The 15,701-nt window shown below is 42.1% G+C and overlaps 1 protein-coding gene across 1 annotated transcript in view; it reads left to right on the top strand.

The window, feature by feature from the left end:
• COL3A1 (collagen type III alpha 1 chain) overlaps nucleotides 1-15,701 on the top strand; it is a 175,763-nt gene that overhangs the window by 42,192 nt on the left and 117,870 nt on the right. Inside the window, exons 2-3 of the mRNA XM_030210643.1 lie at nucleotides 10,917-11,101; nucleotides 15,042-15,116. Of these exons, the coding sequence (XP_030066503.1) occupies nucleotides 10,917-11,101; nucleotides 15,042-15,116 (260 nt within the window). The remainder of the gene's footprint in view (nucleotides 1-10,916; nucleotides 11,102-15,041; nucleotides 15,117-15,701) is intronic.

Raw genomic sequence — 15,701 nt, 5'->3', positions numbered from 1 at the left:
TTTAAAAGCAAAGCATCTTCTCCTTCTCTTCCATCCTGTCCTAGGAGTCTGCTGAAGCTAGGGTCCAAGGAGATCTTGATACTGAGAAAACCAGAGGATGAAGTGGAGAGTTAATACTGATGTTTCACTAAAGAGCTATCTCAAGTGTCTGGGGTTTCTGTTTTTGAGTTAGAGGGAAGACCACCAGATAGATGGATCATGCATTTATTGTTCCATTAGTTCCCTGAGGAGCCTTCGTGTCCATCAATTGAATAGGGCAGATGTTACAAATGCATCAGAAGGCGCTTGCAAATACAGCACAGCACCTACAAGTAATGTACACTATGCTAAGAATAAGCATTGAAAAAAAAATCAAAATTAACTATTTTTATCCCCAATGAGCAGTCAAAAATGGTATCAACTACCAAAATAGACATGACTTCATTCACTACTACAGTTCAGATATATTTAGTTAAAACTAAACTCAAAAACCTTTGTTTCTTCTCAAAGAACAAATTTGTGTCACGTATTCATTATTACGAAGCAACATAGTAGAGGAGAGCAGAAAAAGTCCAAATGGCTGATCACATCTGCATAGTTATTCCTTCCAATGCTGCCAAGGATATATCTCAGCTGGCAGCTATATAGTGTGAATGACTGTAGGACATCGGTCCATGTCCAAAACAATGTTTGTTTGTCTCTCTCTCTCCTTTGTAATTCTACTCTCCTGGGGAGCTGGTCATGCAAACTCTTCTCTTGGCTCTCACCCAATACCTGACCTTTTCTGTTTCTTCTCTAACCACAATCAGCTTTGAACACCAGCATGGCCTTTACCCAAACATCTGGCCCCTGACTTCTCATAGCCTTTCTGTATATTTTTTACCTATTACCTTTAGCAATATATAGCATATTTGATCTTATCAATATAGTACCTTCACTCTAATTGTTAAATTCTTCTCGAATTTTGTCGAATGTTGTCATTTTGCAGTATATATTTTTGTATGTCATGCATAAATGGATGTTGTTGGAAAAGATAGGATGATATGTATTGCAAAATATCTTATTCCAAATGAGGTTCAGCAATAAAAATGAACAATATAAACAATAACCCCCAACCTTGTTTCTATAAAGGTAACTCAATTTTGCACACCAAAATTTGCATGTGATCCTGAGATTTACACGCAATGTAATCGGCTAATGAGCCATTAACAAGCAATAATTGGATGGTAACAATCAATTATTTCAACCAACAATTCGGCACTCATATAACTTTAAATAACGAAGGGCACATTCAATCAGTCTTTCTCTATACGCTCAACTTCTCCAATAGCTTAACCTTTATATTACCCAGGTATAGGTGATCAGAATGTCATAATATTGACATTAGATGGTGCCAGTCATGATTTGTGCACACATCTGGCAGCACACTATTCTATATCACTGCATGAGCAAATGCCATAGTGTGCAATTCAAAAGAGGGAATGGCCATGGGAGGGACATGGACAGGTCAGAGGCATGCCAGTGTTAAAGAATTCTGGGAATGCACCCTCAGTTTGCACTATAGGAGCCAACTTTTCAAAATGATTGGGGGTGCTGAATTTTTTTTTTTTTATAGGTGGTGCATTCCCCTTCCCTCTCCTCCCCCTCCCTCCCCCCCTCCTCCCCCTCCCTTTCCTCCCCCTCCTCCTCCCTCCTTTTTCCTCCCCTTCCTCCTCCCTCTGAGTTCCAGGCCCCTCCTCCCTCCGAGTTCCAGGCCCCCTCCTTCCAAGTTCAGTCCCTTCTTCTCTCCCTCCAAGTTCCAGGCCCCCCTCCCCTCCCTCCCTCCCAGTTCCAGTCCCTCCCTGTTCCAGGTCTCCCTCCCCTCCCTCCCTCCCTTTGAGTTCCAGGCTCCCCTCCTTCCCTTCCATTTCCAGGGTCCTTCCGAATTCCAGGCCCGTCCCTCCGAGTTCCAGGCCCACCCCCCTCCCTCCCTTCGAGTTCCAGGCCCCCTCCCTCCGAATTTTAAAAGTCATCATACCTCGTCGGGATTACAGCGGCAGCAGCAGTGAAAAGCGTGCAGGCTCAGCGCTTCAGCCTTCCCTTCTCTCAGCTCTGGTCCCTCCCTTGGAGGCTGAAGCGCCGAACCTACACGCTTTTCACTGCTGCTGTCGCCGAAACCCCAACGAGGTAAGATGACTTTTAAAATTCAGAGGGAGGGGGCCTGGAACTCAAAGGGAGGGAGGGGGCCTGGAACTCAAAGGGAGGGAGGGGGGCCCTGGAACTCAGACGGAGGGAGGGGGCAGGCCTGAAACTCAGAGGGACAGGCGGGCCTGGAACTCGGAAGGACGGGCGGGCGGGCCTGGAACTTGGAGGGAGGGAGGGAGGAACTTTTAAAATTCTGGGCTGCTGAAGGGAATTTCCGGTGGGTGAAATATTGGGGGTGCTCGAGCACCCATAGCACCCACGGAGTCGGTGCCTATGGCTTGCACATCAGGATTTACACCAGGTCTCAGTTAGTGTAAGTCCTGGTGCCTAAAGATATTCATGGAAATTGGCACTATGATGCCTGAAAACTACATGCAGAATAAATTTCTGCCTAAGTGTAATCTATAAGCAGTGCCTAGATTTAGGTGCAGTATATAGAACTCGCTTAGATGATATTCCAGCGCCTAGAACCATGTGCATTCATTTACACCAAGGTGTGTAGATTAAAGCACAAAGTGATGCCACATCTATAATGGTGTGTATAAATTTATTTAGATTTTGCTCACACCTTCTTCAGTAGTAGCTTAAAGTGAGTTACATTCAGGTACCCTGTCCCTGGAGGGCTCACAATCTAAGTTTGCACCTGAGGCAATGGAGAGTTAAGTAACTTGCCCAAGAAGCAGCAGTGGGATTTGAACCGGCCACCTCTGGATGTCAAGATTGGTGCTCTAACCACTAGGCTACTCCTCCACTACGAATTCCCATGAAATGCCCATTTCCCTGCCCATAACCACACCCCTTTATGGCTCCGCATATTAGAATTTAGGCACTGTGCATTACAGAATACACTTAGTGAGTTATACCTATAAATTCTCATTATTGCCAATTAGTGCTCATGATTGCTTGTTAAGTGCTGTTAAAAATGCTGATTGGCTTGTTAAGCCAATTAAGTTCATGCGCTGTTATAGAATACAATTGGAGTTTGGTGCAGAACACTAGCAGGCTTATTTTCAAAGGAGAAGGGTGCCCATCTTTTGACACAAATTGGAGAGATGGGCGTCCTTCTCCCAGGGTCCCCCAAATCGGCATAATTGAAAGCCGATTTTGGGCATCCTCAACTGCTTCCCTTCACAGGGATGACCAAAGTTCACGGGGGCGTGTCGTAATCATAGCAAAGGCAGGACTGGGGCATGCCTAACACATGGGCATCCTCGACCGATAATGGAAAAAAGAAGGGCGTCCCTGATGAGCACTTGGGCGACTTTAATTGGTCCAATTTTCTTGCGACCAAGCCTCAAAAAGATGCCTGAACTGACCAGATGACCACCGGAGGGAATTGGGGGTGACATCCCCTTACTCCCCTAATGATCACTAACCCCCTCCCACCCTAAAATAAAAACTTTAAAAATATTTTTTGCCAGCCTCAAATATCATACCCAACTCCATGACAGCAGTATGCAGGTCCCTGAAGCAGTTTTAGTGGGTACTGCAGTGCACTTCAGGCATGTGGACCCAGGCCCATCCCCCCTACCTGTTACACTTGTGGTAGTAAATGTGAGCCCTTCAAAACCCACCAGAAACCCACTGTACCCACATCTAGGTACCCCCCTTCACCCCTTAGTGCTATGGTAGTGTTGTACAGTTGTGGGGGGTGGGTTTGGGGGGGTTGGGGGGCTCAGCACACAAGGTAAGGGAGCTTTGCATCTGGGAGCAATTTCTGAAGTCCACTGCAGTGCCCCCTAAGGTGCCCGGTTGGTGTCTTGGCATGTCAGGGGTACCAGTGCACTACAAATACTGGCTCCTCCCATGACCAAATGGCTTGGATTTGGTAATTTCTGAGATGGGCGTTCTCGGTTTCCATTATCGGCGAAAATCGGGGATGACCATCTCTAAGGACAACCATCTCTAAGATCGACCTAAATTTCCAGATTTGGACATCCCCAACCGTATTATCGAAACGAAAGATGGATGCCCATTTTGTTTCGATAATAGGGGTTTTCCGGCCCGTTCTCCGGGACGTCCTGTGAGGACGTCCTCAGGAAAACTTGGGCGCCCCTTTCGATTATGCCCCTCCACTTGTGATATTTAGAATCCAGTAGTATATGTTATTCAATAAAGAACACTCATCCCAGAGTGTCGGTTTTTCTTGGCAACTAATTTTTGGTGCCATTTACTGAGGGGCCCTTTTACTAAGCCACATAAGCATCTACACACGCCCAACATGCACCAAAATGGAGTTACTGCCTGGTTACTGCATGACTTTTGCGGTAATTTCACTTTTGGCGCATGGCCGAAAAAGAATTTTTATTTTTGGACGCACATATCGGGTGTGTGCTAAATGACATTTGATGCACATAGGTCATTACCGCCCGGTTACCGTGTGAGACTTTACTGCTACATCAATCGCCGGAGGTAAGGTCTCAGACCCAAAATGAACATGCGGCAATTTTGATTTTGCTGCTCGTCCATTTTCGAAAAATGGATCGTTGCGTGCCCAAAACCCGCGCTTTCACTACCGCAAACCATTTTCAGCGCACCTTAGTAAATGGACCCCTCAATCTGGCCCTATATTTCTTGTGTATAGTTTATTCTGATACTTTAGCTTTAAGAAATGTGTCAAATAGCTACAACACTACATTTCACAGCAAATACTTAGCAGTACTTAGGGATTTGGGTGTGTCTAGAGTTAGCATGCACTAAAAGCGTGCCTATAGCGCAGCTTAGTAATCAGGGCCCTGAAAGTCTAACAAAAATAGTTTTATTTAAAAAATATTTTCAAGAGGGTTCTTAAACATCTATAACAAGCAAAGCAAGCTTCATTTGCCATAAGCAATTCTCTACTACAGAAATGGAGAAGAGTAAACTCATAAAAAATGAATATAACATCAGAAAAGCATGCTCATTTCCAAACAGAATTTTTTTCTTCCTTAATGTCTAACAGATGTTCTGGCTATTCATTAGTTATTTGTCCAATCACTGGCAGCCCATCAAAAGCAGAATCTAAGCATGGATATTAGCATATTAAGAAATGGGACCAGATTTTCCATTGGCATATACCATGACTATTCATTGCCGGTATTTTGTGAACCCTAAAGTTTAAGATTAGGGAAAAAAACACATCCTGGTTTAGGAAAATATTTGATTGTTTTAGCCATGGTTCTTCAAGTTCTGGAGTCAGCCCTTTTTAGTAATATATTCCCTGCTATTACATCTAATTTCTGTGCCAATGGTTTCACATAGATCAGCTTTCCAGTGTGTTCATCTAATTTTCATGTACAATGTGCAGTGCATTATGTCATAACACTCTGACACATTATCTACATCTGCACATAATGGGAATATCTTGAGAATAATGAACCAGGCCAGATTTTCCCTGGAAAATTTAAATGAACACATGCTTGCTGCCAAAAGCAGCAAAGATTTGCACTGCTATTCCTTCAACTTATTTTCAACTGCATGTGCTTTAACTAGAACCAGAGAGTTTGAACCCAGTCCAACAATCATTACTTCCAGATGTGCAAGCTAAAACACCCTAGGTTATAAAAGATTGCCATCTACTGTTTCAGGATAGTTCAACTTTCAGAATGCCCATAATCTAATCATATGTAATTGTCTTAAAATTTACCAATTACTTTAATATTTTTAAATACTCTTAGGGGAGAAGGTACTGTATCAACATGAGCTATCATCAAGACATGTTGTTTTGCGGTTAACCCCAGTTGTTAGTTATTAGGTCTCATTGCATAAAATAGGACTGGCACTAAAAAGCATGAGTTACTGGTAAAATAACACATTTTAACAGTAGTCCACATTGATAACTATAGTTTTTTAAAAGTAAAACTATAGTTATCAATATGGACTATATATGATATATATATATATATATAAAAGGTTCGAAAATTATGGAAAATAAACTTCCACTTCTTACATCTTCAGCGGGTCACTTAGAGGTCCTTTTACTAAGGTGCGCTGAAAAATGGCCTGCACTAGTGTAGGTGTGTATTTTGGATGAGCACAGATCCATTTTTCAGCTCACCTGTAAAAAAGGCCTTCTGGGGGGGGGGGGGTGAAAATGGACGTGCGGCAAAATGAAAACTGGTGCGCACCCATTTTGGGCCTAAGATCTTACCACCACCCATTCACTTTAGCGGTTAAGTCTCATGCATTAATCGGGTGGTAATTGTCAGCACTCATACAATGCTGATTACTGCACGGTTAGCACCACGCACTGGAAAATAAAATACATTTTCCAGCACACGTAGTGAATGCATGTCAAAAATGAAATTACCCCCTGGGCCACATGGTACCAGGCAGTAGTTCCGAATTGGCACATGTTGGACACATGTAGGCACCTTAGGGACCCTTTTTCTAAAGCTTAGCACATGCTAAAGGACATTAGTATGCACTAAGTGCAGGATCCTATTGAATGCCTTAGTTATATGGAACTTAGTGCATGCCAATATCTGTTAGCACATGTTAAGCTTTAATAAAATGACCCCCTATAACCCTTCCTTGCCTCAGATTGTAAGCCCTCAAAGAACAAGGAAACACCTAATGTACTAGAATGCATCTTGCCCTGTTACTACTGAAAAGGCATGAGCTGAATTCAGATCCCCTTACCTTCTCCTATCCAAATATATATCCTGCATTAATATTCCCAAATGCTATAGTTAGACTCTGGAAAACAGGGGTTCTCAATCCAGTCCTCAGGACACACATGGAGGGGCATAATTGAACGGGGTGGCCATGTTTTCCTGAGGGCGTCCTCACAGGACGTCCCCCGCAAAGGGGCGGAGAAACCCGTATTATCGAAACAAGATGGTCGTCCATCTTTCGTTTAAATAATATGGTCGGGGATGCTCAAATTTCAACATTTAGGTTGACCTTAGAGATGGTCATCCTTAGAGATGGTTGTCCCCGGTTTTCGGCGATAAACCGAGGAGATGCCCATCTCAGAAATGACCAAATCCAAGTCATTTGATCGTGGGATGAGCCAGCATTCGTATTACACTGGTCCCCCTGACATGCCAAGACACCAACCGGGCACCCTAGGGGGCACTGCAGTGGACTTCATAAATTGCTCCCAGGTGCATAGCTCCCTTACCTTGTGTCATGAGCCCCCCAACCCCCCCAACCCCCCCAAAGCCCACTCCCCACAACTGTACAACACTACCATAGCCCTAAGGGGTGAAGGGGGGCACCTAGATGTGGGTTCAGTGGGTTTCTGGTGGGTTTTGAAGGGCTTGAATTTATCTCCACAAGTGTAACAGGTAGGGGGGTATGGGCCTGGGTCCGCCTGCCTGAAGTGCACTGCAGTACCCACTAAAACTGCTCCAGGGACCTGCATACTGCTGTCAGGGAGCTGGGTTTGACATTTAAGGCTGGCAAAAAAATATTTTTAAAGTTTTTATTTTAGGGTGGAAGGGGGTTAGTGACCACTGAGGGAGTAAGGGGAGGTCATCCCCGATTCCCTCCAGTGGTCATCTGGTCAGTTTAGGCACCTTTTTGAGGCTTGGTCGCAAGAAAAAATGGACCAAGTAAAGTCAGCCAAGTGTTTGTCAGGGACACCCTTCTTTTTTCCATTGTCGGCCGAGGATGCCCATGTGCTAAGCATGCCCCAGTCCCGCCTTTGCTACGCTTCTGACATGTCCCTGAGAACTTTGGTCGTCCCCAAATGGAAAGCAGTTGGGGATGCCCAAAATCGGCTTTCGATTATGCCGAATTGGGCGACACTGGGAGAAGGACGCCCATCTTCCGATTTGTGTCGAAAGATGGGCGTTCTTGTCTTTTGAAAATAAGCCTGCTAGCCATTCTGGTTTTCAGGATATCCTCAATGAATAAATTATGAAGCAGTGCATGCAAATCTAGTTCATGCATATTTATTAGAGATATCCTGAAAACCAGACTGACTAAGGGGATCTTTTACTAAGCTGTGGTAAAAAGTGACCCGTGTTAGTGTAGGTGCGTATATTGGGCGTGTGCCTGGCCAGTTTTTACCGCATCAACAAAAAATAGTTTTTTTTAAAAATGGGACAGGAAAAGGGCCTGTGGTAAAAATGAAACCAGTGCATGCCCAAAACTGGCCTGAGCCCTTAATGCCAACCATTGATCTAGTGGTAAAGGTTCTTGTGCTACAGATGCAGTGACCGGTTAGCGTGCGCCAAGTGTTGATTACTGCTGGAACCTGCACACTTAGGTAGAAATAAATAAATAATTCATCCAGGCATTATGGGCGCACACCAAATCTGAAATTACAACTAGGAGGGCTCGCTGGTCTGGCAGTAGTCTCATTTTGGCACGCACTGCACACACGTAGAGCCTACTGCAACTTAGTAAAAAGGCCCCTAAGTGTGCCACAAGGACTTGGTTGAGAATCCCTGGCTTTAGTTGATTATCATCTTGTGGATCAGGAAGGAATTTGTTTTCATTGTGCAGCATAATAGAGTACAGGCTTATAGTGTTATTTTTTATTGATCTTCCCTGGATTTTTTTTCTATCACAGCAAATTAAAAGAAGGTTTCACCCAATGGATTTCTAGTGTTCCTTAAACCCAACCAGCCATTGAAATGTAACAGTTCTAACTGCCCTACATGGTAAAATAGTTTAAACTGAGAGAATAATTCAAACTAATATTATAAGCTGTCATTTGGAAAAGTCAGCTAAACAATTAAAATGATTATATCTGTACAATTAGACGGCCCACAATTATTGTGAAGGTAGTATTTTTATGACAAGGACAAAGATCCAGTTGGAAATGAGCTAAGAAATTAGGTTACAGTTTTGGGCATGGCTGCACAATCACAGCCTCTTCCTTACATAAGCTCCAGGAATATGCCTTCATTAGCACACATTCAGTTTGTAAACACAGCGTCAAAAGATTAGTGCCTGTTAAGTTGATTTAACCTATGAATGAGCATATGCTAAGTAAATAACATAAATTTTTTTTTTAAGTGTTTAAAGGGATTTTGGGTGTGAACTGAAAAAAAGTCCAAAAATTGGGAGAAATATTTGAAAATGACTCAAGAATGAACTGGAATTCCTGTGCAGACTGCTTATAAGCAACTTGGTACACATGTAAAATGAAACCCCTTAGTAAATCTGTCCTAGAAAGTTTAGGTGGTGAAGCTTTTAGCTATCTAGGGAAATCATGTTTTTCATTATGGCCTTATATTGATCCTTTTTTATTTGATCCACTTTCTTCTTGTTTCTATGAGCCTACAGCTAGATCATAGGCAGATTTAAAATCTGGTGGTATAAGCCTACGTTTGCAGCTACTCAGGATACGTTGTATCTATTTCCAACTTACTTGTAGTGATAATTGTTGGCCAGAGACCACGTGCCATTGTTTCTTCTAAATCCCTAAACCAGACCACTAGATGTCACCATTGAACAAATCCTATGAATTCCTGTCTCAGGAGCTATAAAAGATGCATCCACATTAATCTCAACTCTGTCTGATCCAAGGCATGGAAGACTAGAGCCACTTACCACTGAGGCTGAGCCCAGTGACCCTTTTTAAGAATCAGTCATACTGTGTCCCATTCCATGGCATCCTGTAGTTTACAGCTGCAGTTTATCAACAGTTGTTCAGTCTGAGGGTGTCACGCAAAAAAATGTTGGCAGCCAGCTTTAAAAATTCTTAAATGATATTACTTGGCTTTTATATCTCTCTGGCATGAAATGATGTATTCAGGCAAACTGTCTTGCTTTAGAAGAGATATCTGTACATTCTTCCAATCTTCCTATTCCCCCCCCCCCCCCAAAAAAAAAAATCTATCTTCAGACATTTTAATCAAATTTTACAATATGGGTTTCAAAATTCCCAACAAAATCACTTTAGTTTGAAAAAATTGTTCGCACTATACAGACCATTCAGAACAATTTCTATTCTGGGTATAACTCTCAATTCCTGTAGCATGACACTTATTATTAAAAAATATATCCCTTCAGTTTAATATAAGTATAATTTAAATTAACACAAATATCTGGATAACTTCAAAAGTTATCTGGATATTTTCACTGGTCGGAATTGCTGATGAATATCTGGATAGCTCCACTGAATATCCTTACAGACCCACCTCTGAAATTATCCAGGTGAAGAACAATTCAATGACTGGGCATCTGCATTTCCACCACAGCACTCATATATATAAAATTACAGAATACTAGCACTTATACTTAATATACACTTACTCACGAATGTACTTGCAGGGTGTCTAAGCGCTATTCTATAGGGGGCATACGTGAGTAACATAGGACTAAATTCTATATATATGGTACCTAAAAAATCAGCACCAAAACAAATATGCTAAGTATGCCCAAATTTAGATGTACTTTATAGCATATGCCTAAATTTCTGCATAGATTATAGAATACGCCGAGCGCCCATCTGTATCTCCAAATTTAGTCACGGGCAGTTATGCCAAGTAAATCATGGTGAAAATGTGGACGCCTAAATTAGGCATGGACCAGGTATATTCTATAACAATGCACATAGGGGCCCCTTTATAGAGCGGTGGTAAGCTCAATTCAGGCTTACCGCTCAATCTTCCAGAATACGGCTGCCGGCGATAGTCTCACCTCGAGTGCATGCCATTTACGGAGGAAAAAAGAAAACCCCACGAAAAAATGGCTGGCGTGGCGGTATCCCAGAGGTAATCGGGCATCGTTGCACTAACCATTAGGCTATTCTTCCACTTATTAATATGGTGAATCTATTTTGACTGATAATGTTTTCACCATTGCCTTAACAGATTGTGAACAATCTGGCCAGGTATACTCTGACCGAGATGTGTGGAAACCAGAACCTTGCCAAATCTGCGTGTGCGACGCTGGAAACATTCTCTGTGATGAAATCCTCTGTGACGACACGGAATTAAACTGTGATAACCCTGAGATTCCTTTTGGAGAATGTTGTCCAAGGTGTCCTACAGGCCCTGTAAGTTTTTTTTCTCTCTCTGTGCATATTTCTGAAGAATATGAAAATTAACTACAGACCAATCAATTGAACATTACAGTATGTACAATAATTAACTAATTATTTTGATATCTTGATTATTTGCAATTGCGTGTACTTTTAAGTCATTAAGAGACCCTTTTACCAAACGGTGGTTAAAAGGTGGCCTGCAGTGGTGTCAGCATGTGGAAATCCCACATGCAGATGCCATAGTGGGCCACCTTTTACCACCGTGGTTAATGTTTTTTTTTTAAATAGGTAGTAAATGGCTGGGCGGTACATTAAAAATTGCTGCGCTGCCATTTCCTGCTGGAGCCCTTACTGCCTCATATTTAGGAGGGGGGGGGGGGCCCTGCCAGGCATACCCACTCCCTACCCACTGCATAACTAATTTTGAATATCTGGCCCACAATGTATTTTTTAAATATAGATCTAGGTACTGATAGGGGAAAGGGGGGTAGGAAGTAATGCCTATAGGGAAGGTTAATTTAAAGCTAACCTTACAAAGTTCAAACGAACAGTGGTCAAAGGGAAAGATAGTAGATCTACATAGAGAGTGGGGTAATATAATAATGATATAATGTATAAGTGTTCTCTTTGCTGTCAGTCATACAAAAAGTATAATGGAGGGAAGGGGAGGGGAAGGGGAAAATGTCAAATGATTGATGAAGCAATGTAGCAAACTGATCTTACTGAACACTTTTTCACATTTGGATTTATGTACATTTTGATGGTTGAATGTGTTTCTTTGAAATTTCATCAATAAAAAATGTTGAAAAGTAAATATAGATCTAGGCTTATGAACCTCAACATGTATACGTTGGAAGCGAAGAGGAAGAGAGGAGCTTAAATATCTCAAGGGCATTTATGTACAGGAAGAGAGCCTTTTTCAACTGAAGGAGAGCTCTGGAATGAGGGGGGCATATGCCTAAGTTAAGAGGGAATAGGCTTAGGAGTAACCTAAGGAAGTATTATTTCACAGAAAGGGTGGACGAGGCATAGAATGGCCTCCCGGTGGAGGTTGTGGAGTCAAGGACTGTATCAGAATTTTAAAAGGCATGGGATAAGCATATGGGATCACTTAGGAAAAGGAAGAGTTAGGGGTTACAGAGGATGGGCAGACTGGATGGGCCATATGGCTTTTATCTGTCGTCATGTTTCCATGTTTCTGTGATTCTATGACTAGAGTACAAGAGTGAGTGGTATTGTAACCCTAAGGGGTTAAAATAATCTTAACTGGGCTTCTCTAGAGGAAAAGAAAATAAGGGTTCTATGGTGACATCACTATGGGACAACAGCTGACCAAGTTGAGACCTGGTTGCCTTGGCAATGGCTTGCTGGTCAGTTGAGAGTTGGGCAGAAGGAGCTGACAGTTGGGGAAGAAGGTGAAAGCAGTGAGAGTGAAAGGTTGTGTTGGTGGTGGCTTGAGAGAAAGAAAGAAAACGTTTTAAGTTGTATTTTTGAAAGGTATGAATGCTGAAGTGCACAGTTGATATACAGATGGTGAGTGCTGACTGACTGTGGAAGAGAGAGGAGGTGCAAAACTGTGTGGCAGAGACTGGGAAGTGGAAAGCTGATTCTAATGCAGTGGCGTACCAAGGGGGGGCGGTTCCCCGGGTGCACGCCGCTGGGGGGGGTGCCGCACGCCTGTTGGCTCCGAGTCCGCTCGTTCCCTCCCTGCTGTTCCTTCTGTGCGGAACAGGTTACTTCCTGTTCCGGGGCAGAGGGAGCAGCAGGGAGGGAATGAGCGGACTCGGAGCTAACAGGCACACGGCACACCACCAGCAGGTAAAAATGCACCCAGGGGGGGTGTAGTTTCGCGCGGGGGGGCGCATCGGCGATCCACCCCGGGTGTCAGTCAGGCTAGGAACGCCACTGTTCTAATGTACTGGAGAGTGATTGAAGTTGCTGAAAGGGATGTGCAGTGCTAGGAGAATGTGACAGAATAGGAGGAAAGTGTGGTTTAGAACATTTTGAAAGAAATGCTGAGTGCTTGAAACTAAATTTGGGTTGCTTGGAGTGAGGGAGTCTGAAAAAGTGAGGATAGCTGTGATGTGAGTAGAAAAGATTTAATGTGTGATTTAATGGGGAATCCTAGTGACAGAGCTACAAAAATCTGTAGGTTGCTGACTGGTTTGATTGCAACAATGTATACATGTTGAATCTTCTCCATGGCATAGGGAAATTAAAGTACAGACTAGGTGTTGAGAGTAAGGGATTGTTTGGTTACTTTTATTTCCTGAAAGTTTACTGAGGCCCAGTATTTTTGAAAAAAAAAAAACCCATTAAGGACACTTAGTTAAGTGGTGTATAAGGTTAAGGAGTTAGGGTCTTGCCTTCATTTTATTTGGTTAAGAGTGAGGTGAAGGGAGAAGAAACCGAAAAGGAGCATGAAAACCTGGAACATATCCTGGGCCCCCACGCAAGAAAGATTGCAAAAGAAAACAACCTAAAAATTCATCTACAGCTAAGTTACAACAAGTTTAAATGACAAAGAAAAGACATATACTTACCTAAGCTGACATGTTGAAGGTATACTGAAGTTCTGTGAAAATACAGAGTTCAGAAAGAATCAATTTCTTGTAACTAAGATAAACTTAAAAGTTGAGAAGGGAGTTAAGCATTTGGAATATTTAGGAATTTATACTTATCTGATAGTAATCCTGTTTGCAGTACTGAGGAAAGATCCTGTAAAGGAAAGAAAGTCAAGCAAAGACTATAGTGTTAACTCTATACTGAACCTAAGTAGAAATGTTGAGTTTATACTGATATACTGGGGAATTGGAAAATTGGGAAAAAGGGAACATTGATGATTATAAATGTTATAATTTACTTACAATTGATTATAAAGGTTGATATAAATATATACTTACCTCATTTTGGGCAAAATAAAAACTAATATTATTATTGAAGATTGTTACGTTTGGTTCTTACAGAAACAGGACAAATCCTAACTTTTAGTTTATTTTCCCCTCTCATTCTTCAAGAGTGAGAGGTGAGGTTAGTGAATTGTACACTCCGCTGTCCTCAGTGAGGTGACTCTGGGTATTGAGCCTAATTGCAGGTATTCAGAGATACATTCTACACTGCAGCACAGGTGGGGTGCATAACAGTATTAGTGTATAAGAAAATTGAAAGCACTTAAAAAAATACTATATAGCAAAATAAAATATTGTTTCAAAAAGTCCTCATATAAAAAAACCATAGATTTTTACTGCAAATAAATGAAATTAATGCATGAAAAATATGTATATATGTATGTATCAAAATGCATGACATGACAATTAGAAAATGGTGATTGAGCATAATACAGCGGTTAGAAATTAAGAAACTCAGGGACCCTTTTACAAAGACACAGTAGGCACTCCGTGCATGCAGTATGTACCAAAATAAGACTACCGCCAGGCTAGCGCACAACCCTGGCGGTAATTTTTGATTTGGCATGCACCATAACATCTGGACAAATTAGTTTTTTATTTCCTAGCGTGCATGGCATTAATCGGCAGTTGACACATGCTGACCAGACACCGCATGTATAGCATGTGAGCCCTTACTGCTAGATCAATGGGTGGCATTAAGAGCTAAGGTCGAAAATACGTGCATGGTCCCATTTTATGCAATGAGACCTTGTTACACATAACTGGGGTTAACAGTAGCCCATATTGATAACTTCCCCTCTTAGACTGCAATAGCTCATGGAGATTATCTTTTACTTTTTCAGTAGGAATTGGCCGAGAAGCTTTCTTATGTTTCTTATTGAGCATTTGTTTAAAGTTTGGGGTAGAGTGCATCTGTATTTTCTTTGGCCTCATGTGTATTTTCTTATGCGTAGGTTAATTCTCACCAAGTAATTCAATCAGAATTTTAACTGTTTAGTTCTATTTCCTTTTAATATGTTGTCTTTTTTCATCTTTATATTTAGACTGGTCCGAGGCCTCCTCCAAATGGTAATGGTAATGGTGATGGTGATATCAAACGGGGACCAAAAGGTGATCCTGTAAGTCTTTAATTATTTCATGTTGTGAAAACAAACAAATAAACTAAAAAAAAAACAAGAAACAAGAGGTCCAGATTTCCATGATACTTTTGTTTTCTAAGCATTTGGACTCAGAATTAACTTTTCAAAAATAAAAATTCCTCATAATCCTGACCCACCTCATCCCGTTTCCCCAAACAAACTCACATGATAGCAAAAAAGGGGATCCACTATAACAGGGTGTGTGGGCAACACCCCCATGAAGAATTTCCAGGGGAGGGTTCCTAGGTGGGGTCATGACAGAGGTTTTGTGGGTGTAAATCCACATAGCCATGTGGCTGCTTCCAGACTTGAAATTGGTAAGCTGTACAGCCCAGGTCAGAGTCCAGACATCCTAATTTTGCTTCCTGCCATTGGTAGCCAGTCAAAGGACCAGACCTACTATTATTTCACAGATGGTCCAGATTTCTAGCTCCTATTGACACCTCACATACACCATCAGCTGCCCTGGCCAGTGGGAAGGAGTCAGAACCGGTGAAAGATTCAAACATTCCCAGTTCTCTTTCTGGACATTGTCTCGTTAGGGTTACCATATGGCTCCAGGAC

Source organism: Microcaecilia unicolor, chromosome 7 (assembly GCF_901765095.1).
Source record: "Microcaecilia unicolor chromosome 7, aMicUni1.1, whole genome shotgun sequence".
NCBI lineage: Eukaryota > Metazoa > Chordata > Amphibia > Gymnophiona > Siphonopidae > Microcaecilia > Microcaecilia unicolor.
The sequence above is the reverse complement of the archived record's forward strand: the minus strand, read 5'-3'. Positions and strand labels throughout refer to the sequence as shown.